Source organism: Piliocolobus tephrosceles, chromosome 20 (genome assembly GCF_002776525.5).
Source record: "Piliocolobus tephrosceles isolate RC106 chromosome 20, ASM277652v3, whole genome shotgun sequence".
In the NCBI taxonomy this organism is placed as follows: domain Eukaryota; kingdom Metazoa; phylum Chordata; class Mammalia; order Primates; family Cercopithecidae; genus Piliocolobus; species Piliocolobus tephrosceles.
In genome coordinates, this window is record NC_045453.1 from 34,717,900 (window position 1) to 34,743,478 (window position 25,579).

At 52.0% G+C, this 25,579-nt stretch overlaps 1 protein-coding gene across 1 annotated transcript in view; it reads right to left on the reverse strand.

Moving 5' to 3' along the window:
- Window positions 1-25,579, reverse strand: part of TAF4 (TATA-box binding protein associated factor 4) — an 84,681-nt gene that overhangs the window by 17,692 nt on the left and 41,410 nt on the right. Inside the window, exons 2-14 of the mRNA XM_031934691.1 lie at window positions 19,217-19,377; window positions 17,640-17,759; window positions 14,892-15,011; window positions 13,992-14,114; window positions 12,502-12,591; window positions 11,461-11,709; window positions 8,674-8,821; window positions 8,099-8,213; window positions 5,409-5,578; window positions 4,983-5,113; window positions 3,505-3,630; window positions 2,658-2,714; window positions 2,090-2,209 (exon numbers count right to left, since the gene is read on the reverse strand). Of these exons, the coding sequence (XP_031790551.1) occupies window positions 2,090-2,209; window positions 2,658-2,714; window positions 3,505-3,630; window positions 4,983-5,113; window positions 5,409-5,578; window positions 8,099-8,213; window positions 8,674-8,821; window positions 11,461-11,709; window positions 12,502-12,591; window positions 13,992-14,114; window positions 14,892-15,011; window positions 17,640-17,759; window positions 19,217-19,377 (1,730 nt within the window). The remainder of the gene's footprint in view (window positions 1-2,089; window positions 2,210-2,657; window positions 2,715-3,504; window positions 3,631-4,982; window positions 5,114-5,408; window positions 5,579-8,098; window positions 8,214-8,673; window positions 8,822-11,460; window positions 11,710-12,501; window positions 12,592-13,991; window positions 14,115-14,891; window positions 15,012-17,639; window positions 17,760-19,216; window positions 19,378-25,579) is intronic.

The following is a 25,579-nucleotide window of genomic DNA, read 5'->3' on the forward strand; positions in this document are numbered from 1 at the left end:
GGGAGATCACAGAGTCCAGTCTCTCGGCAGGTAACCACGAGACATGCAAGGAGACAAGAAAGTGTGCAAGGCCAAGGAAAACAGCAGTCGAAAGAAACTGAATGTGAGATGGCCCAGGTGTTGAACTTGACAAAAACCTTATAAAACAGCTTTAATGATATGCTCAAAGAATTAGGGGAAATATGGTCACAATAAGTGAGAAGATAGGGAATTTCAGCAAATACTCATTAACTTTAAAAAAGAACTAGATGGAAATCTTAAAATTCCAAAATACGCTAACAAATGGAAACTTCAACTGAAGATGGCAGAAGTCCATCTGCCAAGGACCTCGTAGACACATCAGTAGAAATCTTCCAGTCTGGAAAACAGAGAGAACACAGACTGAAGTCCAGGAACACAGGCTCAAAGACCTGTAGGGCAGCATCAACAGGTCTAACATACCTGTAACTGGAGCCCCAGCAAAAGAAAGTAAGATTGAATTGGAAAAAAACATTTGAAGAAATATTAGCCAGAATGTTCCAAATTTGATGAAAGACACTGACCTACAGATCTATGAAGCTCAGAGAACCTGAAGCAGGCTGAATATCCAGAGAATCACAGCAAAACACAACACAGACAAACCTCTAAAAAATAAAGAACAAATGTCTCAAAATAAAGATTGAAAGTCATGCCAGAGACACAAAGCATACAACGTACAGGGAACAAGGTTAAAAATTATAGCAGGACCAGCCCATGCCACATGGTGAGACCCTGTCTCTACAAAAAAACAAAAACACAAAAGTACAAAAATTAGCCAGGCATGGTGGCATGCACCTGTAGTCCTGGCTACTCGGGAAGCTGAGGCAGGAGGATCACCTGAGCCCTAGGATGTCGAGGCTACGGCAAGCCATGATCGTACCACTGCACTCCAGCCTAGGTGACACAGTGAGACCCTGCATCTAAAAAAATTAAAAATTACAGCAGGACGTCAGAAGACAGTGGAACAAGGTCTTGAAAGTTTTGCAAGAAAAAAAACAATCAGCCCAGAACTTTGTAACCAGTAAAAATATCCTTTGAAAATGAGGGTGAAGGCCAGGCGCGGTGGCTCATGCCTATAATCCCAGCACTTTGGGAGGCTGAGGCGGGCAGATCATGAGATCAAGAAATCAAGACCATCCTGGCCAACATGGTGAAACTCCATCTCTACTACAAATACAAAAATTATCTGGGCGTGGTGGCGCACATCTATAGTCCCAGCTACTCGGGAGTCTGAGGTAGGAGAATTGCTTGAACCTGGAAGGCAGAGGTTGCAGTGAGTCAAGATCACACCACTGCACTCCCGCCTGGCAAAAGAGTGAGACTCTGTCTCAAAAAAAAAAAAAAAAAAAGAGAATGAGGGTGAAATACAATTTTCAAGTAAACAAAACCAGAGAATCCATCATCAGTAGACCTGCACCATAGGAAATCCCAATAGCTCTCCTTCAAGCCAAAAGGAAATGGTGGCAGATGGAAACGGACCCATGGGAAGGAATGGACAGTACCACAGATGGCAAATAAGGAGGGAAACATAAAAGATCGTTTTCTTTCTTCCTGTACTTTACTTAAAAAAACAACTGACAGCTGAAAGCAAAAATAACATGTTAAGGCTGGGTTTATAATTATTAGAGTAAAAGATACAACCACAAACAAGACGAGAAACTAATGGAATTTGGACGAACAGCAGCAGGTGGCACTTCTTCCCCTTCATTCTCCTACAGGGGTTTATCTGAAACACAGACACTGTGCAGCAAGAATAATCAGCAAGATCCCTATTCAGATCATTCTTCTGACAGTTATAATTTCCCCACATCCTTTTCAAATCCAGCCTAAACCTCATCACGGTAATCAAACTTCCTCATGAAAACGACTTTCAGCTCATGTGATATCCACAAATAAGCTGATTTGGATTTAAAATGTCAAATACTGTAAAACAAATATTCCAGAACAGGTGCGACAACATGTAAATGGTGAGAAAGCAAATTCCCCTATGTGTGTCCGTCCCCTAGAAGAGGTGGCTCTAAGATGTTCCCCCATGGTTCCCCAGGACCTCGATCCCACAGCGCTGCTGTACCTCTGCTCCCGAGCCCGGTCCTGGACAGTCCACTTTCCTCTTTTTCCTGGGCCCGATAGCTGCTAGTGCTGTGAGGTTGGCGTCCCGCTGTCTCATTTGTGCCAGTTCCTGTTGCTGCATCTTTTATTTTGAAAAGGAAACAAGGAGCATCATTTCTTGCATGTTTTTTACCTACTACAAAAGTAATACAGAGATACTAAAGGGTTTTCTGTAGTTTCTTAAATCGTAACTTCTTTAATGTTTCGACTTTTTCAATAGTAAGCATATTCTATAATCCAAAAAATAACATTTTTTTTAATGCAACAGATGTTCATCTTAAAACTCTCAGAAAATATATGCAAGTCAAAAGCACAGAGACTAATGTCCCCCCAAAGGGAAGTCACCATTGAATTTAAAAGTAGGACACCGTTTGCATAGGAAAATACCTTTGACATGATATTTATTTAAACTTGGCAAACATTTCAGATAGACACACAAATGCCTATCGAACAGAAGTGCCAGTTTCCTCAGCCCCCTCCCGTGGGGCATCAGAGTGCACAGCAAAGCGCCCACGACTAACAGAGCTCACCTCCTTTGCCTTCTGTTTCAGCCTTAACTGTTCTGGATCTTCTTGTCTTGACCGAGACTATTTTTGAAAGAGGTAGAAAAGAAAAGTAAGTTATGAACTAAATGTTTATCATTTAACAAATGTGTTATCTTATTCACTATACAATAACATCTAGGTAATGTGAAAGAATGCATAGCAAATCTGTTAAATGCTTATAGCCAAAGATGAAAATTTACATCACATACCATGAAAAAAGCCAGTACTCTTGAGAATTCAGTAACATTTGGATTTAAGAAGATACAGTCTTTGAAACACATCTACCAATCGCAGGCTCTGACTTGACCTGATGTGACCAGATGACAGCGAGGAGAATGGGTCTCGTAGGCTCCTTGCTGTCCTGCCCCACACACCAGGGATGGGACAGCCTGTGGCTGTGATCGAAGCAAGTGCCCCTCCCACTCCACAGTACCCACCCCCATCCCCGGGGAACTGCGGTCTCCTGTCTGACCCTATTAGTGAGGAGGCACCTCGCCTGGCTGTGATGTTCTAGAACAAGGGCAATATGAGTGTGAAGAGTCCGGTCCAATGCACACGGGGGCTCTAGAAATATGTGCTTCACACCTGGGTGTGACTGTGTGGAGCGTGAGGTGCTGGGAATCTTCAGCAGCCCCACTTTTCAAGCATCTACGCTCGTGCTGGATGAATGAGGCTTCTCTTTGCAGCTCCAGGGACAACACCCATCGCCTCTGCTTCAAGGACAGCCCAAAACATGCTCTGACGACCCGAAACCCCAGCGACTCAGTGAGCTCATTAGGTTGTGCCCAAGACGGAGGGGCCCAGACGACAGCAGTAGATACCCAGCACTTGCCTTTGCTGCCCTCATCAGGATCTCCCGCTCCTGTTCGTCCTTCCTCTGTTTTTCAATTTGATCGAGCTGTTCAAAAAACTTGAGCTGTGCCCGAACATCACTCGCCTGCTCGTATCTGTCGTCATCCTATGAAGAAAGTTAAAATCCTGCTTGTCATAAATCTGAGAGCCCAGCAAGCAAAGGGGTTGTCTAACACCACTGGACCATCCATGCACAACGCCCTCCCTCCGTCTAGTCTCAATCTGGCGAGGACCCAACCCTCCCACCTCATAGATGCTGCGCCCAAGAGTTCTATCAATGCCCCGTCCACAGAACGAAGTCTCGTGTTGGCTATCTCAGGGCCACACTTGTGGGAGAGTGTCCCTTTTCTGCACTTTGATACTGTCTGATTTTTTTTTTTTTTTTTTTGAGATAGAGTCTCGCTTTGTCGCTTTGTCGCCCAGGCTGGAGTGCAGCGGTGCGATCTTGGCTCACTGCAAACTCCACCTCCTGGGTTCACGCCATTCTCCTGCCTCAGCCTCCTGAGTAGCTCGGACTACAGGCGCCCGCCACCACGCCCAGCTAATTTTTTTGTATTTTTAGTGGAGACGGGGTTTCACCATGTTAGCCAGGATGGTCTCGATCTCCTGACCTCGTGATCCGCTCGCCTCGGCCTCCCAAAGTGCTGGGATTACAGACGTGAGCCACCACGCCTGGCCGATACTGTCTGATTTTTTAAGTAACATTTACCGTTTTTGCAGCAACACAGAACTACTTTTACAGCAAGGGCTGAGTGTGTGTATTTTCAGTGCTGCCCTGAAGGTGCTGCCTCCTGGCTACGGAAGCAGGCACCACCTCACCCCGTGTGCCCTTGGAAGCGTGTTCATGTGACTGCTGGTGAGGAGGGCACGTTTTACTTAGAAGAGATTCTTCATGAGAATAGGGCTGCGGCACCTCAGGGTCTGCCAGTTCAGCCCACAGCCCAGGGAGAGAGGTAGGTGCCCACAGAGTGAATAGGATCACCTTCCAAAAGGTAAAACCCGCCAGGCGTAGTGGCTCATGCCTGTAATCCCAGCACTTAAGGAGGCTAAGTCAGGAGGATCACTTGAGGCAAGGAGTTCAGGACCAGCCTGGGCTACATCGCGAGTCCCTGTCTCTTTTATTAAAAACACAAAAATTAGTTGGGTGTGGTGGTGTGTGCCTGTAATCCCAGCTACTTGAGAGGCTAAGGCACAAGAATCACTTGAACCCAGGAGGTGGAGGCTGCAGTGAGCCGAGATTGTGCCACTGCACTCCAGCCTGAGCGACAGAGTGAGACCCTGTCTCAAAAAGAAGTCGTCCCAAAATCTAGTCCTGTAAGAAATCCAAAACACATTCAAAAGGAACATGGGGACACTTGGGACCCACTGCCCTCTGCCTGGGTGTGGGGAGGAGGCTTCCAGCCAGCAGAGTGGGGGTCAACAACAGAAAGACGCTCTCCTAGGCAAACAGCCTGTTACCTTGTAAGAAAAGTTCTTCTGCTGAGCCGTTTCTGATATTTTCTCTACAAGATTCTGTAGCCTTTGTTGCGTGGCATGTGATACATAACTTACTACATCTGGATGTAATTCCGTTATACCATGTTTTTTACCTAAAGGTCAGGCAATAAAAACAGATTTTAAAATCATTAAGTACAGTTCTTTCTTTACAGCTAATCTCTCAGCCGGCAGTTACTGCTTTTATACAACCTAAGGGCAGCCCAGACAGGCTGGTGGGGTGGAAGGCAGTGGTACCCACACTTTACCCAAGAACCACCACCAGCAACCATGTGGAAATCACAAACTCAGACAAAACACATGACCAGGTATCAGGTGTGCTCACCTGAAGCTCCATGCTCCACCAGCGCTGCTGTTTAATAAGGACTCAGGGATTAAACACCAACATACCTATTTCTAATATTCTTCTCTGCAAAGGCGCTTGGAGGAGGAAGGTTTCGTCTTTACAGGACCGCGTTAGCGTACCCACCAATTCAGAGTTGGTGGCTAATATTCTTGCACTTTCTTCTGACAGGTTTACTCCAGCCATTGATGCAACATCATTAATGTCATCATCGTCCCTTGAGGAAAGAAGGAAAGATCGTTTTAACTGTACAAGGAATTCATCAGGAGGAGGGCTGGGGTGGTAAGGGCAGGAAACCCCACGTGGAAGGCAGGGCTGCGCCAAGGCCAGGCCTCTGTCCTCCCAAGCGCCTGCACCTGCTGCATCTGCCACAGCAAAGACGGTGCCTCGCTGCTTTCCTGGAAAGCCTGACCGTATTGCGGAAGGAGAGCTGTGAACTGGCGCCGGGTTAGTATCTACACACAGATGCGCAGGGGACTCAAGTCCAGAGAAAGCAGAGCCGGGAGCAGCACAGGGACTTCTGGGGGTCTGATCTATGCAAAGCTTTTCAAAGCCAGAGGCAGCATTAAATTCTTTTTAAAGGCTCAGAAAAGTTGGAAGAAGAGTACGCACAATTTTTTCCTGAATCACTTGAAAGTTGCTAACCTGACTCTCCTCCACCCAGAACATTCTGCGTATGTTTCCTACAGAGAAGGGCGTCCCCTCCAGAAGCAGGTGCCATTGAGACCAGGCCATGATGAATGACCCCTCCCCAGGCCCTCCCCCATGGGCCCTGGTCCCAGCAGCGCCTCTCCCTGCAGGACAGTCCACATCCCAATCCCAGCTGCCTGCAGCTGCCACGTCTTGTCCAGCTCCTCGAGCTGGAAGGTTCCTCAGCCTCTCCTGACTCCTGGGTTGCCCCTGACACCTGGAAGACACAGGCCAGCTGTGTGCAGAACGTCCTCTTCCAGGCTGACTTCAACCTCCTCGTGAGGAGACATGGGCTAAGAGTCCTGCTGGGAATTCCACACGCACGCAGCCTCCACTTGCCGCCTCCAGCAGTGGGCTCTGAACATGAGGCCGGGGGCCTGCCTGCCATCTCCCAGGGTCGCTGTGTCCCGGGGAGCTGCTCCACAGCAGTTCTCACGCCCAGTCCTCCTACAGGCTCCACGTGCTCACTCAGGGTCTGGCCACGGCCTGGCGTCCCGGGCAGTCACGGACTGTGACTGGGCTGCACAGCTTAGGGCTCCGGCTGTGGGACCCAGTCGTGGGACGGAGGCCACTCTGCTGACATCCACGTCCAGGTCATGCCCATGTCCACTGCTCTCTGACACAGGACGGTCTCTGCTCATCTTGTATTTCCTTATCCCAGCCCTGCAATCAGTCTTTTCTCTCAGGAGCCCTTGTCATTTTAGTGGAAAATGGTTTTTAGAAGACGACATCTGAGCACTAGGTGTGCTCATTGCTACTGGCACGTTACTGTTCCCAGGACCCTGCAGTGGACAAAGCTAGAAACTTATGGCAAGACCCATGGTTACCTATGCCTGCCAACACACGCTGAAACCCAGTGGCTTGCATCAGCATTCCAATCCTGAGCCAGCCCACAGGGATCGTTCTCCTTTATCCCTTCTGCCAGGTCGCTGACTCCTTGACAGCAAAACACCAAGGCTTCCCGCAGCCTTGATTCTTTCACCTGTGTATGTCCCTAAGTGTCCTCCCTCCTCACTGAGGTATCAGCCTCCTGTTGGGCCCAGACATGCTGGCCATCTCTCCCTGCTTGGGCTTGGACTCTGGCTCAGGCCACAGCTACTCCCCAGGCCTGCTATGCCCTGCCTGATGTCTTTAGGTTCGATGAAGTGTCTGGGAAAGGGAAAACGCACAGTAAGACTTCCTGAAATACACACAACTCCACCACCCCTTGATCACAACAGAGATCACACCAAGCCTCTCCCCTTGCTCAGGTCCCATAAGCACCTCCCTGACTGACAGCGATGCTAAGACCAGCTGCTTTCCAGGAGGCCCAGGCAAAGCACAGCATTTCTTTTTCTAGAAACAGGGTCTCACTCTGTCACCAAGGCTGGCATATAGTGGTAAAACCATAGTTCACTGTAACACTTAACTCTTGGCCAGAAGTGATCCTCCTGCCTCAGCCTCCCAAGTAGCTAGGCCCAAAGGCGCACACCACTAAGCCTGGCTAATTTTTTATTTTTTTGTTGTTGTTGAGTAAGGTTTCACTATGTTGCGCAGGCTGGTCTCAAACTCCCCGGCTCAAGCGATCCTCCCACTTCACCCTCCTATAGTGCTGGGACTATAGGCATGAGCCACTGCGCCTGGCCCAGTACAGCTTTTCTGAGGGTTCTGAAGTTGAATACATGGAAAGTGAAGCATTTTATACTATGAATGCAATGAACTCAAAATACTACACTATAATAAAAAATGAATTTCCTATTACTTCATGAAAAAATACAGTTGATTCGCTTTCTGGCTATGTGTATGAAGCAAAACCTCTGAGTCAACTCTATGGGAAAACACACTTGTGTGAACATGAGGTCAAAGTGAGCGACGTGAGGTCAAAGTGAGCAACGTGAGGTCAAAGTGAGCGACATGAAGTCAAAGTGAGTGTGAAGCAGCAGCCTCGGAGCCCCTGGCCACCAGGGCCATGTGGGAAAGACCCATGGGCGGGAATGCAGCAGCACGGACTCCAGATTCTTCTCCGCTCTGGCCACACTCCTCCAATGTACACAGGCCCATTCCTTACCGAAACGAACCTCCCCCAGGCTCCTTGAGTTTATTTTTCTGTGCAGCAGCTGCTTGTGCCGAGACAGCGGAAAGGGCTTTGGTTCCAGGTAACACAGCGGGTTTCACCACAGGGACTACAAAACAAACACACAATGGAAACCACACAAGGCTTTTATTAGATCAACTATGTGCTCTGGTGCTTTACAGACCCAGAGGCACAGCTACCACTCTCCTAATTAGCTACAAGAAAGTTTCCAAAAACTTCAGATTAATAACTCTAAATTACAGTACGACGTGTAAGTTGTACTTCTCAAGCATTTATTTTCCTGTATTTCATCAAGGTTTTTAAAGTGCAGGAATAATTACAGATAAAGAAGCTAACCATGGTAAATATGTAAGAAACATTTAAAATCATACTGACAATGGTGACGGTTATACAACACAGTAAATGAAATTAATGCCACTGAACTAGATACTTATAATGGCCAATTTTATGTAATGTACATTTTACCACAATTAAACAAAAGCCCAGTGGCAGCTGGCTCTGGGAGCAGCCCTTGGTCTTGAGTGGCCAGGGGCCCACGAGGCCCTCACCTGGCTGCAGCGGGTTCAGCTGGATCTGCTGAGGCGTGGTGAGCATGATCCGGTTGTGAGGCTGCCGCAGGGCGACCATGGGTGTTTGCGTCAACGTCACCTGCGGAGGCCGGATCAGGGCTCCTGGCTTCGGAGGCTGCTGGATCACCTGAGGCAGAACCAGCAGAGAATGGTGAGCATCTCCCTGAGGGCCAGGGGCCACTCGGTCCCTAGCAGGAGGTTCCTCCCTTTCCTTCCGTTGTACCCCACGCCCTCAGTGAGAAGTCCTGGGAAGACCCCGTGTGCGGCTCAACCCCAGCAGGCTACAGGACCATGCTCTGGGCATTGACTCGGCCAGACCAGGGCAGGACGTGGGCAAGGGGTGCCCGTGTGGGCACAGAAGGGGCAAGCGGGAGCAGATCTGCTGCCTGGAAGCTGCCCCTGGGCACTGGTCAGGGCCTGTAGGGGGCGGGTAGCAAAGTGATGCCTGCTGACCTCAGCAACCCAGGATGGGGTGGACCACTACCCCCCAAATATTAGCAGAGGTGACACTGTTGCCTGGTGGCTACAGGTCAAGTGGTTTTACCTCGTCTGAATTTTCTTTTTTTTTTTTTTTTTTTGAAACAAGTCTCGCTCTGTCTCCCAGGCTGGAGTGCAGTGACGTGATCTCGGTTCACTGCAACCTCTGCCTTCCAGGCTCAAGCGATCCTCCACCTCAGCTTCCTGAGCAGCTGTGACCATAGGCGCCCACCACCATGTCCGGCTAATTTTTGTATTTCTTCGTAGAGATGGGGTTTCACCATGTTGGCCAGGCTGGTCTTGAACTCCTAGGCTCAAGCGATCCTCCCACCTTGACCTCCCAAAGTGATGAATTACAGGCATGAGCCACCAAACCTAGCTCCCTTTCTGAATTTTCTATAGGAAGGCTGAGGGCTTTTCTACTAGAGTGGGGTTAGAGCTCCTAAGTCCTGCCTGAACTTGGCCCTCAAGGGCCTCCACCCACTGCCCCCAGCATGGCCAGCTCTGTCCACCCAGACCCTGCTGGGCCCCTTATGGTAGGGTCTGGCCAGCTCCGCTTTCATCCTGCCTCTCATTCTCACCTCCAGCACAAGGCAGAGATCCAAAACCTGGCAGCACTGACCACGGCCTGTGCTCTGGCCCTGTCCCCAGGACACTGGGGCCCAGAGACACTGGCATCCCTGTCAAAAGCCAATGCTCAAGTCCATAAGGCCTGGCCCCAAACCTCTGGGTCCAGGTGTTTCAGAATTTAGTTGCTACCGTTTGCAAAGGTGCCCTGGCAGGTCAACTCCATGCTGCAGAACATGTGTGGGGGCCTGGGGAAGGGGCCTATAATGCAAACACTTCTTCAATAAAACAGGAACACCCAGACTGGACAGGAGGAGCCTCAGGCAGCTCAGGCCACCTGCTGTCAAATGCTCGGGCCAGGCCCTGCGGTGTAGGGAACCTGTCATCAAATGCCCGGGCCAGGCCCTGCGGTACAGGGAGCCTGCCATCAAATCAGGGAGAAGCCCGGGTTCTGCCTCCACAGGCTTCAGGGTGCAGGCAATGGATCGGATGCCCTGGATCCCACCGACTGCGCTCTGCAGACTCCACACATGGTTAGGAGGAGCCCATGGAAGCAATATGCAGAGGTGATCCTGCTGCCGAACACAGCATCTAATTCTAAAAACACCCACGCTGCTCGTGTGTGATTAAGCACCAGAGGTCAACACCTGGCAAGAAAATGACTGCCCACAGACCGTCCCTGCTTACATAGAACCCACCTTTTGGGTAAACTAGCTCCACTGACTAGGGAATAGGGAAGTTCTATCCTTACACTACACTGAAGCAAGGGGCACAGCACATCTCTTTCCCTCTGGAATCAAAAGGAAGGCAATGAAGCCCTCTCTTCACACAGGAGCTCAGCCCTTCCCAGTGGCCATGCTTCCCTGGCCTTTATAAGGGACACCTTCCCTCCATGCCATTTTACCCTGTTCTCCTCGCTACTAATCAAGACAAAAACAAATGCAACTTGAACAGAGCACAAGAGCCAGCTCCCCAATGGATACTCTTCACCCAGCTGGTTCTGACGTGTGCACCATCAGAACACATACCGGCTCAAGATGAGGGAGCCCGCATCATTGTTTTTTAAGCTGTCTTTAGAGGAAGAAAACCCCTCTGACATTTTTTTAAAACTGCCCTTCTACGTTTGGTGAATCCCTCTGCCCATGAAAGGGAATGTGCTCGAAATGTAACTCTTCTGGTAAAGACATCCTTTCTCTAGCTGCAGAGCAAACGTCATGACTACAAAACCAACAAAGCCAGATCCAAATTGCACATAAATGAACCACTGTGAGCAGCCGCAGCTTTGCCTCCCGGGACCCACCTAAATCCACCCTGCGCTGTGAGCTGCTACCCTGTCTCCAGTCTCCTGCCCACCTGTCCCACGCGGGTGCCCGTGTCTTACGCTTGGACTGCTGCTCCTAATCCAAGAGAACATCTGTCTACAAGATCCTCTAAAAACACACTGCATTCGTTTACACCAGTAACATCCCTAGACAAGACAAGGCAGGGACGTGCCAGTGGTTCAAAGCCAACTCAACTATTTCATTTTACTGAGACAAAATACAAAATCCCAGGGCCTCAACCCTGATTTCTATTTTAACTAAGGTAATGCCCAAGCTTCCTCTAGCAGGACCTTCCTGCATGCTTGGAAAAGGTTTCTGAGCCGTGGCCAATTGATCTAAGAAGCTGGAGGGAGCAGAGGCACGGTGGGCTGTGTGGACCAGTAAGGCGCCCCTTCCATACCAGCGGTGTGGGTTGCCCCTGCTTGCCGACGCCGACCTGCGTGGGCTGCGTGAGGCTGAGCACAGGGGGCTGGAGGGCACTGGTCACGGTGGCCGCCGTCTTCCCGGCTGTGCGCTGGACTGAGCTACTCAGCACCACAGCCGTGAGCGCAGTGGTGGCCTGCGAGGCGGGCGGTGGCGGCTGCTGCTGGCTCTGCTGGATGAAGGCCGCGGAGTCGGGAGTCAGCTGTCTCAAGGCGGGTAAGCTCCTCTGGGTGGAAAGACAGACATGAGGGGTCAGGGGGGTTGCTCATGCGTCAGTTTTCCTTGCTTAAAAATTCAGAAATATCAACTTTTACAGAAAATTTTTGAGTTTATTATATAAGACGGATCTTGGCCCTCACAGCAGCACGTCTGGATGTCAGGGGCCAGGACCTCATCCCGCCCTCCCACTAGGCGGGATTATTCCTGATAGCAAATGTCCAAAATGTGTTTAAGAAAACAAACAAAAAGAGCCATATTTTAAAAATACTTTTTAAAATATCTTAACATCACTGGAAGAGAAGATTCTGAATGTTCCCAACACATGGAAATAAGTACTCAAAGTGACAGACCCCAAATACCCTGATTCTATGAATGTAACAAAACATCACATGCACCTCATAAATATGTACAAATATACGTATTAATTTTTAAAAGGTGCCGATACCAATGATTATCCAACAGAGACAGCCTGACGCTGTTGAAACCCTTGGTCCTATCCGGTTTTGCAAACGCTACCCCATTCCCTGTTCCCCTCACTTTCAGAAAGCACGCGCCCTTCTCACCACCTTGCACACGACAGAACCACAAGGCCACAGTGTCAGGGGAGCTCCTGCTTTACAGAAAAACACCTAACATTCTGTCCCCAGGCACTGAGTCCCCGGCCCCGCCCCTGCAGGGAGCACAGGCGCTGTGCACCCTCCGTGCCTGGAGCATCCTCACCCCTGCGCACTTGGAGCATCTGCGCCCCACCCCTCCCTGGCCCCTCCTGCTCGTCAAGCACCAGGACCTTTGAAATTACCTTCAGGAAAGGCACAAGGTAAGGTTGAGGTGAAGAATTAAGTTCTCGGTATAACCTGCTTGTGAAATCTTCTGCTTCAATTTTTCCATCCTTAAAAATAAAATCCATGTTGAAATTCTGGTGAATGAGATTCCACACACACTTCTGAATCCCGCATCACTCTGGTCTCGTATTTTACGGCTGATTCCGCCCCGAGTTTCACTGGACAGAGGAGATGGGAAAGTCTGCGTGCTACACCTTCCACAGATACACGTGCGACAGGCGCTCACCCTGGACGCCGCAGTGCAGCCAGCTGCGGACCCTGTCTCCTGGGAGGTCACCTGTCCACTTCTCGTCTTTTTCTAAGTCTCTTACTCAATGCCAGTCTTTACTCAGTGTTTACCAGGCACCTATTCGGTGTCCGGCATTTTGCTAGGAGGCAGATCAGCCTAAAAGTAACTCCATTATCAAAGCCAGCCCTGCAAGCACAGTGCTACAGGAGGTCATAGCGTGCCAGAGGCCACACAGACAGGATCCAGGCAGTCAGGGCATCAGCACCTTCAGGAGCAGACAACAGCTGTGCTCACCCCTCCAAGCAGTCAGGGTGCCCAGAGTCCACAGTCAGATAAAAGGGAGCCCAGAGCAAGAGGGCTAGATCCTATTTCAGAAACAGAGGCCAGCACGGCATAAAGGTCGGGAAGACAGGCGACAAGGTTGGGAAGGTGGTGCCTGGACTGAACCCTGAGAGACTCGGGAAGACACGGTCAGGCGGGCAAGGAGAAGGCACGGAAAGACTGGCCACTCCAGATCCCCAGGCCATCCCACTGAGGCCAGCATACCCGAGCCATGAGACAGTCGTGGGGAGAGCCAAGAGTTCGGCCCTGAGTAGAGATGTAGAGCTTGGGACGGTGGGTTAAGGAGAGGGGAGGCCGCCAGGAATCCTCCCACCTTCTGGCCAGGAGACAGAGTGCTGTTCACTGCGACAGAGGTTTCAGAAGGGGTAGGGGCAGGGGTGGGGGCACGGCTCTGCCACTGGAGCACCAATGTGCCTCGGCTGGTCTGCTCCACGGGGAGGGGGCTTCTGCTGGCTCAGGGTGCGGAACGCCTGTTCCAGCAGGGACTGCGGACACCTGGGAATTTTACAAGAGGTCACACAGGAGTGGGGAGAGGACCAGAAGGGAGCTGCCAGGGACCCTGGCCAGAGTGTAGCATGGTGGGGGCAGCCAGAGGAGAAGAGAGCCACAGACAAGGGACACAGGCACCAGAAAATGGCAAAGCCCAGGAGACCACCAGGCACCAGCCCCAGAACACCCAGCACCAGGAAGGAGTCTCCTCAGCTAGGCCACACACACCTCTGACAGGTGTGCACCCCTCCCCTCTGCCTGCAGCCTTCCAGAGGAACTCTCCCTTTGCTGGCACAGGCCTCCCAGGCACAGGTCACAGCAGCAACAGGTGTCTGTCCTATGCAACAGGCCTTAGGGAAAAGGGAATGTCAAGTCAAGGTTTCTCACCAGTAAATTCTGCACGAGCTCTTTCACATTAGCTGCTGTCTCTGTAGACTGCTTGCCAGATGAAGCCAGTTTTATTAACGTAGATAGGAAATTTTTACATTTCTTCACGTTTTCCATAGTTTCCTGGATTAAAGTAAAAAGACATAAATGAAAAATCTTAAAAGGCAGATTTTTGTCACAGCCTTTGGTTACTAAAATATGCGTATGTATAAGAGATACATATATTTCTCCTCTAAACTTCAAGAAAACGCACCACCTCTTGGCCTGTGGACGGGAGTGGAACCCCGGGCCATGCTCCGAGGGGCGGCCCAGCCACATCAGTCACATGGCCACCAAAGTCAGCATCTCCCTCCGTCCCGCAAGGCCACGTCTAGGAAGGCAGCTATGCAAATAATCAAAAAAGTGAAAAGAGACTCTGCAAAGACGCCTGCTGCAATGTCGCTGACCGTAAGGACAACCTATGCCAATCCCAATGGACACAGAAGGAAACAAATAGGAGGCAGACACGAAGGCAACAAAAAGTGCGCAGCAAAGAAACCCAAGAAGTCGCCAGGTGGGGCTCACTGTTTACAGACGCCCATCACCACAGGCCAACACTGCGCGTACAGACGGGTGGTGCTGCCACTCTACAGACTGCACGCGACAGTCCACCAGTGACTGTTTCAAAGGCAGTTGTCTGGGCTTTTGCTGTTTGTAGACTTTTGCAGTCTGAGGCCCTCGGGGCCCACCTCAAGCAGCAGAGCCCCACATGCTCACGTGGGCCCCAGACTGTTCACTGCTCTGTGAAGCAGGCAGTAAGCGGTCTGGGACAGAAGCCGGCCCGAGGTCTCAAGGCTGCCTTTTCTGACCTGCACCATGGGCCTGACCATCTTTGAAGGCACGGAAAGGAGCAGCTCTTACCGTGGCAGCTGAGGAAGTGGTAGTTGCCCCTGGAACCGTGCGCTGAGGAGTCCCCGTCTGAACAGCCGTCGCCGTCCCAAGTGAAGCCGTCTGGGCAGCGCCACCCAGAACGAGTTGAGGCTACAAGAATCCAAAACACAAGGTAAGCGCATCTCATGCTACCAGCTAATGAGGGAAAGACCAGCCTCACGCCCAGAAGAAGAAAACAAGCCTCCCTGTGGTGGCCAGGACGCCCAGGAAGCCAAGGGCCCTGGACACCTGCCAGTCAGCTGGACATGGGAGTGCTGCTGGGACGCCTGCCCTGTGCCCTGATGACCGCAGTCCTGAGCACCTGAGGAAGGCGTGATTTGCACCTGCATCAAAAACGGACGTTCACGAAGCCAGGCACGGCAGAGACTCCAGTCCGCAGAAGTCCATGGAAAAAGGCACATAGCGACCAGAGTAAATAATCCTAACGGACAACCCAGATCCCCATCTCTCAGAAATCGAAACAACAGAAGAACGGCTCCTGAAAGCTCCATCTTCCCAGATGCAGAGGCTGGCTACAGGGCAGTCAGGCCTCCACAGCCACAGCCTCTTGCAGAGGAGGGTCCCCAGCTCCCTGCAATCACCCAAACCCACCTTTCTTTACTCCCCAAAAGTGAGTGTCAACAAGAAGCCTCCCACAAAGGGGAGTTTTCAGAGCAGATTCGAGCAATGAAGGATGGGTCATCAGTGTCAAACTGTCAGAAAGGAGCGGCTGCTTTGCTAAGCAAATGAACAGCCAGACACCGAAAGGTAGCTCAGACAACTCAGTGGCCCGTACTCAATTCCTAACATTCCCATTCTACATGAGTAATCAGAATGCAAATGTTTACTGATATTTTAAATGCATAAACCTAGCCGTCAACATTCTCTCTCTCCAACTTCTTAAACACTCCTTTGCAGCTTCTGAAAGCAGGGGGCAGTGTAAGCCTGAGAATGGCTCCAGAGCAGTGAGCGCAGCTCTCTCCCCGTGGCAAGGTGGGTACAGCACCGCCAGCGTGCAGGAAACAGCTCTGAACAACCCCGCTTCCAGAGGGGTGTGGAAGGGCTGTGAGGAGGCAGCAGGGTGGAGGGGCTGTTTCTAAGTCTGTGTATCTCTTCACTTGTAACAATAAGCATGGATTTTTTTTTTAACTGAAAAAACATCAAATAAAAACCTCCAGGGAAGAAAACGTAAAACGACACACCAAGCTGCTGCTTCCGGGCCCCAGGAGTACCCAGGACCCATCTCATCTTTTGGGAGTTTTCTTTCCCGTCAGAACTGACTCCTCACACTTACTTCTGCTCCGATGAACACATATTTCACTGAGATGATATCCAGATCGTGTCTGCCACTAAGTATAATGCAAAAACTTAACCATAAGCTTCACTACCTTCTCAGAAAAGTCACCGTAACCAAAAATCCAGACACACCAATCAGAGCACAGGACTGAGCAAGCTCCCTCAGGGAAAACACCGAGGGCGGGGCCTGCACCAAAGGCCAGCACATGTCTCCCTGGTACCAAACCGCTCTTCCACCCGCTCTCACCCACTGCAGCTGCAGCCAGCGGGACATGACCCAGTGAGGGTGGAAGAGCCGGGATGGGGGAAGCTGCCCCTGAAGTCCACACCCCCGGGGCTCAGCCTCCGTTTCACCACTGAGCAATGGGAGCAGAGTCTGTAGCACTGAGGCAAGGACTCTGGATCCGTCAGCAGCGCGTCCAGGCCCACTGCCTGGCTCACGGCAGGTGCTTCACCGGCAGTGACCAACACCACAGAGACCTACGCATCCACGGACGCTCACAGACACCAGACCAAGAAAAACCCCTGAACCACTTTTCTCCCAGCTGCTTCCTGCTGATTGCCCAGAGAAGGCTGCTTCCCTCACCAGATGCGTCTGACCAGCTAGCCCCTTCCCCTCCACGCACCTCCGCTGCCCCCTCCAGAACAGCCTGGCCTGCACATAAACCCTTCTGGGCTCTGCAGGCCAAAGGCTGAGCTGTCAGGAGCATCGGCACCACTGGGAGAGGGGCTAGCACCTGCTCTGGGACACGCCCCCCCTCCGCAGATGAAAACGCTGTTCTAGAAACCAGCGGCCACCTGGGTGGGTGCAGAACCCTTCTGAACTATGCTCTCACTACGGAACGGGACATGAGTGGCAGGTGGCAGCACGGCGTGGCAGGCACCCTGCAGGCAGCATGGCCGGGAGTGAGTCCCAGAACCTCCCTCGCCTCAGCATAAGCGCCGCACCATGAGATGAAAGAAGCGATGTCATCTGCTTCCCAGGGTGCAGTGAAAAATTACAGTCCATGTGCCTGCAACAGTGAGAACGACGCCTCGGCCACATTCATCTCAGTGACAGCTGCCATCCTCATGGTTACACACAAGGCCACATGTGCGCACACACACTGTCCTCACCGCAGGCTGCTTCTGCTTCAGACATGCCTTATGATCAAGTATTAGTAAGCACATAGTTTTAAAGCTTCCAATATGGTGGAAAGCTTGAACAGTGCTGCTGGTGTTAAATTCTGTGTGACCAAAAAAAAAAAAAAAAAGAAATCCTGACTTATCCCATGTTGGTGGTCAAAGAAAAAGCACTTTCTTCAAGGAGAACCTTCCTCCCCAAATTTGACTTAGTATCCAGTTTAAAAAATAAATAAATCTCCTAAGGCCTGATCTCTGCATCAAAGAAATCAGGTTTCGTGGCCCCTGCAGCCTCAGCAGATCCGCCGCCCGCCCTCTCACCTGGACGCCGGGCGAGCGCTGCAGGGTTGCACTGGGCTGCACCGTTGTCTGGGCCTGAGACACTTGCTTAATTATGGTAGTTGGGGTCACCTGCCGTGCAATGATAGGTGTTCCAGGTGCCTGAAAAATAAGCAGAGTCACCTAAAACAAGCCCAAGTAAAAGGAATTCCCACCCCCAGGTACACAGAAATTATTCCTTCCAAATGTAACTAGTATATCCGAGTGGGCCCCAGGCTTCTCCATGATCTGCAATGAAGCCACAGTAATTCTAAAGTTTTCTTACCGAAGAACAAGTGTATGACAAACATTTTCCTATATCACAATAAACATATCATTAGGCTTCTTAGCAGTGTCTCTACAAAAAGTCGTCTCTGAAGAACGCAGTATCTGGAAATGAGTCCTCGTGCTGCTGGCTTGTGACCTCATTAACAACCACTAACAAGGGTGCAAAGGCAGATGGCCAGTCAGTGCCGCAGAGGGGAAGGGATGTGGCCGCCCCGAGGCTAGACGGCCAGTCAGTGCCAGAGAGGGGAGGAAGGTGGCTGCCTGGGACAGAGGGACACCACAAGTCCTGAGCCCATGAAGTCTGTCAGAGAGAGACTGACACGGAAAGAGCAGATGGCAGACTGCAACGCGGTGCCCACAGTGCAAGTGAAGCCACGAGTGTCTTCCACAGCATCCCACTCAGCAGACAGATGCTGCAGACTTGAGGACCCCGTTCTGTGCTACTTCAGATCTGGGTGGTCTCTGGCAGCCTCCGGCACGTCCGTCCACGTCCCGTCTATGGGACAGAGGTACAACTCCAGAGGGTACGCGGGTCACGTGGCAGGCAGAGAACGCTGATCAAGTCATTCCAGTCTTCACAAACCTGCCAGGTCGTTCAGAGCAGCAGGGTCACAGTGCCAGGGAAACACGGCAGGAGACGGAGCAGGAACACGCAGCGTGCGGGCACGTGCAGGTGACAGTCACGGGGCCAGACACAGACACACGCCGGGAAAGGCGAGTCCCGGGCACTCTGCCCTCCAAGTCAGAATCCATGCTCCCTACCACAACTCGGGAGTCAGGAGCTTCGGCCCTGAAGGCTGACGAGGTTTTGTGTGTGTGTGGCCCTCATGCGCCCCCTAACAGCAGCAGCCAACCCCACTTGCACACAGAGGCTCCAGGACTCTTGGTGCCTTAAGAGTCTCCATGCAGCGCTGGTGGCGGTCCTGCCAGTGGAGTCCTAGCACGATCTCTACTTTGCAGATGAGGGGACAGGCACAGGAAGGTGAAGCCACAGGGAGAGAAGGGAAGGGGCCAGGACGGCCAATCCTGGACTGCTCACTTTGACCCCACTCGGCCAGCCCTTCGGTGGGCTGCGGGAGCTGGTGCCTCTGAGCTGGGCAAGGCCCTGCCACCAAGAGGAGGACAGGAGAGCAGCGCCGTCCTGGCCCATCCTGGATGGGAACGGACGCCACACGCACTTCCCAGTCCTCACTCCCACAGCTATGCCTGGCCCTTGCAGGCTTCCCCAGCATGCGTGGGTAGAGGGGCTGGGCAGGGAAGGGGTTCACACTCCGGGGCACACGTGCACTCACCTGTACGGTGGAGATCTGGACGGGAGGGGCACTTGTGGGGGTGGCAGGGCGGGGCGCCATGGTGGTCTGAGGCTGGGCATGGGCCTGCGCCTGCATCTGGGCCAAGGCCTGCTGAGGAATCATTAACAACTGCCCATTCTCACTTCGGACGAGGACCATTCCTGCAGACAAAGGAGACCTGGCGTCAGGAACGCACCCACCCCAGAGCCCTGAGGAGACCCTGGCCCGACCCAGGGAAAGCTGACAGCTGGGAGAAGAAAACAAAGGAAATCAAGTCTTACACACACGAATCCCCCGAACTCGAAACACACTTGTGAATCACGATGGTATACAAGACGAGAAAACTGTAAAGGTTGCTAAAAGGCCGTGGAAAAAAAAATGGCACCTGAGCCTTCCTTTTATAAATGAGCCGGACAGCAAGGCAACGTAGCAATGGCTTCCACTGGCCACATCACGTGCCCCCATGCCCCCAACCGGCCTACACACCCCACAGACATGCCAGTCTCCTTGCTCCCACCTCCTGCCTGTGCCACGGCATGTCGGCTGGGCTGGGCCTAGAGGTCACAACCATGTCTACGGCCCACACTCCAGGTTCTCCCAACCTGCTGTCCTGTGACGCCCAGACCCAACAGAAGGAGGGTGGGCCACGAGGCTCCTCACCAGAACCCTCCTCTCGGGAGGTGGGACAGTGCTGCCCCCACGCTGCCCTGACACCCACAACACAGGCGCAGAGATGCAACACAACCCTTAGGAAAGGAGAACCATTTGCCCTTCATGGTTCTTGAGCTGAATCATGGGAAAGCAAATCCTACCATTTAGGTTTGGCATTAATTTTAGCTTCAAAAAACAGCAACCAGTTAGATCATAAATTCCATTAGAAACAGTAACACAACGGTCCAACTTCTAAACGTTAACTTCCCATGACAGAGGTGGGGTGCAGCCGCGGGAGCAGGGCTATGAACATTGCACTCGTTCCCACGTGAAGACTCGGCAGACGGCCCAGCACCACAGAGCTGAGAAACTAAACACACGTGCAATGAGGCACCGCCACCGGCCGTCCCCACCACCCATCACACGCTGGCCAAGCCACAGGGCACGGGGGGCAGCCACTGTGTGGCCTCTCCTTCCTCCCCTTTATGGAGAATGGAAAACAATAACCTCAAAAAAGATAAAGTAAGGCCTGAAAACCTCCTGTTGGTCCTGACAAACAAGCGTGGGGCTTCCTCCTCCTGTGCTATGACGCTGGGGCACTCTCAGGGGTTTCAGGAGAGTCTGTGAAGCTGCTGGGCTCCAGCTCTTTCGAAACTCAGCATGGTATCAGAATAACGGTAATGCCTCTCCTGGGCTAACATCTAAAATTCTTGATCCAAAAAGCCACATTTATGCCCATTAAGAAAACTTCCCCCCAAAACATCCCTTTCAAAATAAACTGTGGAGAAATCAAACAAAAACCAAACACTCAGCTGCAGCAAAAAACCTGCTGGAATCTCCAAGCCTGGAGCTCACGAACGAAGTAACAGGAAAGGCCTCCAAGGCTCCATCTCTTGAGTCTGCGCCCACAGTGCCCAGAACAGCCTTCAAGCCAGGCGGACACTCATCAGCCATGTGGCCGCCAGAGCTGCTGCGAGTCACGAGGGAGAGTTCCACTCTCACCCAAGCAAACATGGGACCTGGGGACCCCAAAACAAGACACCTGGTAAACACCCCATGTCTGTGATGGTTATTATGGAGTGTCAACTTGATTGAAGGATGCAAAGTGCTGCTCCTGGGTGTGTCTGTGAGGGTGCTGCCAAAGAAGGTTAACATTTGAGTCAGCAGACTGGGAGAGACAGACCCACCGTCAATGTGGCTGGGTACCATCTAATCAGCTGCCAGCGTGGCTGGGACAAAAGCAGGCAGACAAACGTGAAAGGACTGGACTGGCTGAGTCTTCCGGTCTCCATCTTTCTCCCGAGCAGATGCCTCCTGCCCTGGAACATCAGACTCCAAGTTCTTCGGCTTTTAGACTCTTGGCCTTACACCAGTGGTTTGCCAGGGGTTCTCGGGCCTTTGGCCACAGACTGAAGGCTGCTCTGTCGGCTTCCCTACTTTTGAGATCTGGGGACTCGGACTGGCTTCCTGGCTCCTCAGTGTGCTCACAGCCTATTGTGGGACTTCACCTTGTGATCCTGAGAGTCAATTCTCCTAATAAACTCCCCTTCATGCTGTCCCGTCAGAGAATCCTAACACAATGTCCTCAAACTCCACACTTCATTCACTGCATTTGAAGACACTTGCTCCTCCTCCTCAAGAGTTCTGAGAAGCCAGGATGAGTGTACTGGCTCATGCCTGAAATCCAGCACTTTAGGAGGCCAAGGTGGAGGGATCGCTTGAGGCCAGTTTGAGACCAGACTGGGCAATAAAGTGAGACCCCACCTCTACAAAAAATATATATATTTTTAAATCAGCCAGGCGTGGTGGCACACCTTAGTTCCAGCTACTTGGGAGGCTAGGGTGGGAGGATCATCTGAGTCCCGGAGTTGGAGGCTGCAGTGGGCTATGATCGCATCATTGCACTCCAGCCTGGACCACAGAGTGAGACCCCATTTCCTAAAATCAAAAAATTTTTTCAAGGAATTCTGAGAAGCCGATAATGGATGCAGACTTAAGTGCACACCCAGGAATGGGATGGTAACAGGACAAAGGAGGCTTCAGTGTCCCAGTGCCTCCACACCCAGCGTCAAACCTGCCAATCTCATAGTGAGTGAAGAGACTTTTAATTATCAGGAGCTTTGTGCTTTAAAAAATGGCATCCAAGGCCAGGCGCAATGGCTTACGCCTGTAATCCCAGCACTTTGGGAGGCCAAGGCAGGTGGATCACAAGGTCAGGAGATCAAGACCATCTTGGCTAACATGGTGAAATCCCGTCTCTACTAAAAACACAAAAAATTAGCCGGGCGTGGTGGCAGGCGTCTACAGTCCCAGCTACTCGACTCGGGAGGCTGAGGCAGGAGAACGGCATGAACCCGGGAGGCGGAGCTTGCAGAGAGCTGAGATCGCGCCACTGCACTCCAGCCTGGACGACAGAACCAGAGTCCACCTCAAAAAAAAAAAAAAAAAAAAAAAGTATCCAGAGATATTTACAGGAATACATTTTTTTTAAAAAAAGTATTAACAAAATTAGCAATGTGGTTAAAATTCTAACAAAATAAAAGTGGCATTCTGGACATCACAAAAGTGTACAGAAACAGACATGGGTCACTGTGAAATGTGCCCTATGGTCGGGGCCAGTGTCCCTTGTGGTTAGGAAAAAAGTTGGAGAAGGAATCAAACATCCCACAAGAAGTGACCATGTGACTTCAGGCAGGTATAACGTAGCCTCTCGAAGCACTGAAAATATCTGTGAACCAAGCATGAGTGGCCACATCTCCTAAGCCGAACTGAGGTTTGCTTCCAACAAATAGCGCATAGGAGGCGCTGTCACTGGGGACTTTCTTGTCCGCCTCCCTAGTTATTGTATCACAGCCTGGCTGTGCCAAAAAGCAAAGTCAGACACTGTGTGATGGTCTGAGGACAGTCAGAACACCAACAGCTGCATCCAAGCCATGTTTCCGAGATGTTCTCACAGTTCTGGGTCCTGTGAGCTCTGTTTACAGACAAATAACCCAGCAGCATCTATTCACACCAAGGCAAAGAAGTGCAACTCCGTCTCAAGACATAACTAATTTAAGAGTCATCCACCGTGGTTATGGGCGGCACCTGGCCTATGAAAGGCAGCCGCCCCTGTGCCTCTGCTCCTTTCTCTGCACCTGCAGCAGGGTAAATGTGGCAGGTGTGGCCCCCGCCCCACCCCACAGATGGGACCCCGAGGCCAGGGCGGACGGTTCTGAGAGCGCCCCAGAGAGAGCCGCATGGGACACTGGCCGCATCCCCACCCAGGTCTTTGTGAGGAGTGCAGAGAGGAGCCAAGGATGACAGGCAGCAGGGCTCTCGGATACAGAGGCACAACCGGCTCCACGTACCCAGCCCTCGAGTCAGGGAGGAAGAGGTCAAACCTGCAAGAAGAAACACGATATCCGTCCCAAAGACCCTCAGCGTCCTCGTTCAACCAAGACGGGCAACTCCGGGTGGTGACGGGATGGATGGGGCACAGCCCTGAAGGTCATTAACAGTTAAGGTCAGGAAGCTGGGGCCTGGGACCCTGCCTCCTGACTGGGCCACTGTGGCCACTGCCACCTCCCTGGCAACCTCCTCAGCTCGCAGCCCCTCTCTCTGCCCCATTCCACCTTCCTGGAGACTCCTTCATGGCATAGCCAAAACCCCACAAGAGCCAATGTGCACAGACAACCACCAGAATGTGTCCGGGTCCAGCTAACAAAATCACACTAGGGCTTCCTCTTCTAACTGTCCTAGTATCTTCCTTACCACAGAAAGAGGTGTTCTTCACAGAAAAGTGAAGAAGTGCAGATAAGCACAAGAACAATGGAAACCTCCTGAAGCCCCTCCCCTGCCTGGCACAGCTCAGGTGCCACCCAGCGTGCAGACCTGTGAGCCTCTGCACTTGGAAGCCGTAAGGACCACGGGGGGCCACCCGCCCCAGTTCTCTGCCCGTTTCCCTGTTCCCTGCCCGCTTGCCGGGTGCACTTCCCATGGCAGTAAACATTCTTCAGAAACAGAACTGTCCGTGGCTACATACTATTTCATCCAAAATGTGCTTACAATTTCCTTTTGGTGAAGATTTAAGCTATTTTCTACTTTTCATTATGGTGAAAATGTAGGTTCTGAAACTGAGACAGTGGAAAGTCTCTCCACTCCCCCAGCAGTTCAAGGCCACACTGCTCGAGGGCAATGCAGAGCCAGCAGCGGCCGCCGGACGCCTCCCTGGGGAAGGAGCAGCGTGCACCCTCCAGAGACCGGCCAGCGGCCTGCGGTGACCAGTGCCTCCTCTGGAGTCTTCCAGGGACCCACACCCCCAGCTCAGCACGCCATCACCGATTCCCACCCACCGGCTCCCAGTGTGAGTGAATCCCACCCTCCCTAAGGAGAAGCACCAGGGTTCTTACCCCACACAACAGTTTTCCTGATTTCTTTCGTAGGTAACACTTTTACTGTATTTGAATGTAGAGCACGTGAAGCTGTGTGACAACCACACAGGCACCTGCATCCTGGGAACCCCCACCTGTGGGGAAAATGCCTTCGCCGGGTGCCGCAGGCCGCCTGGCACTCTCAGCACAAACTCCGGCCCTGGGCCTGGGGCTGTGGACTCTGCCCTGGCCACCTGAGGCCCAGCCCGGGCTACCTCTTGGCCCTGCACTGCCCGCACTGGCATGGCTCTGTCTGTGGCTCTCCTGTGTAGCCCAGGTCAGGACACAGCCCTCCACAGGGGTCCACATTCACCTCTGCCAAACCCAGGGCTGTGACCGTCCTGGTACCCGAGTCACTTGGAGCATGGCCCCAACCCCAGCCCGGGAGGACAGGCCCCTGTGGATTCTCAGAAGGGCATTTCCTCCCTCCTGACGCACAGGACAGGCTGCAGGGACCGCTGTCCCCTCTGCCAGTGGGGGGCTCTTCCTGGGCCTGAGGGGCTCTCAACGCCAGCTCTCCTCCTGAGGCTATTGGGTTCTCTGGCACAAGTATCAGGGGCACCAACCCAGGCACTGAACGGTCGCCCCTGCCAGCCCACGGGGACGCAAGGTCCCACCCTGAGCTGCCGTCCAGGTCCACGTCTGAGCCCTGCTGGTTTTCCTTATTTTCTAGAACGCTAAAGTCTTCATTTAAAAGAACACTTATCCAACTTCTCCAGCCTTTCTGGGTGTCTGGTAATGGGAAGGTTTGTTAGGATGTCTGTCCCATCTCATTGTCACTGTCATAGTTCAATACCAGCCCCTCCACCAGATGTGCAAACAGCCAGAGACCACCAGCCATCCAAGGAAGGCCCAGAATCAACCCAGACACCAGAACAGTGAACTGATCAAAATAGGCGAGAAACCCTCTACAAAATGACAAAGATTATCCAATACAACAGTCAAATTAAAAACTGCTGGGAGGACCAGACGACAGCACCGAGGCATTCCCCCTGAATACAGTACAGAAAAAGAGAGTGGAAACTTGGAAGAACAGATGAGAAAATGTGAAGAAGCATTCCAGAAAACCCAACAGGTAATCAACAGAAATTCTAAGAGGAGGATAGAAAGGAGAGCAGTTGCTGGAGCCAGCGTGAACATGAGGAAGGAGGCGCACAACAGCCTCACCGCAGAAGCCAGACCACTGGGAAGGAAAGACTTTGCCCGTGTTTCCAGGGGAAAAACACAGATCCCAGCCACAGTACAGGGAGGCAGAGCTCAGCAGCCCTGAGAGCTCCACAGAAACGGGAAGAGATGGCCA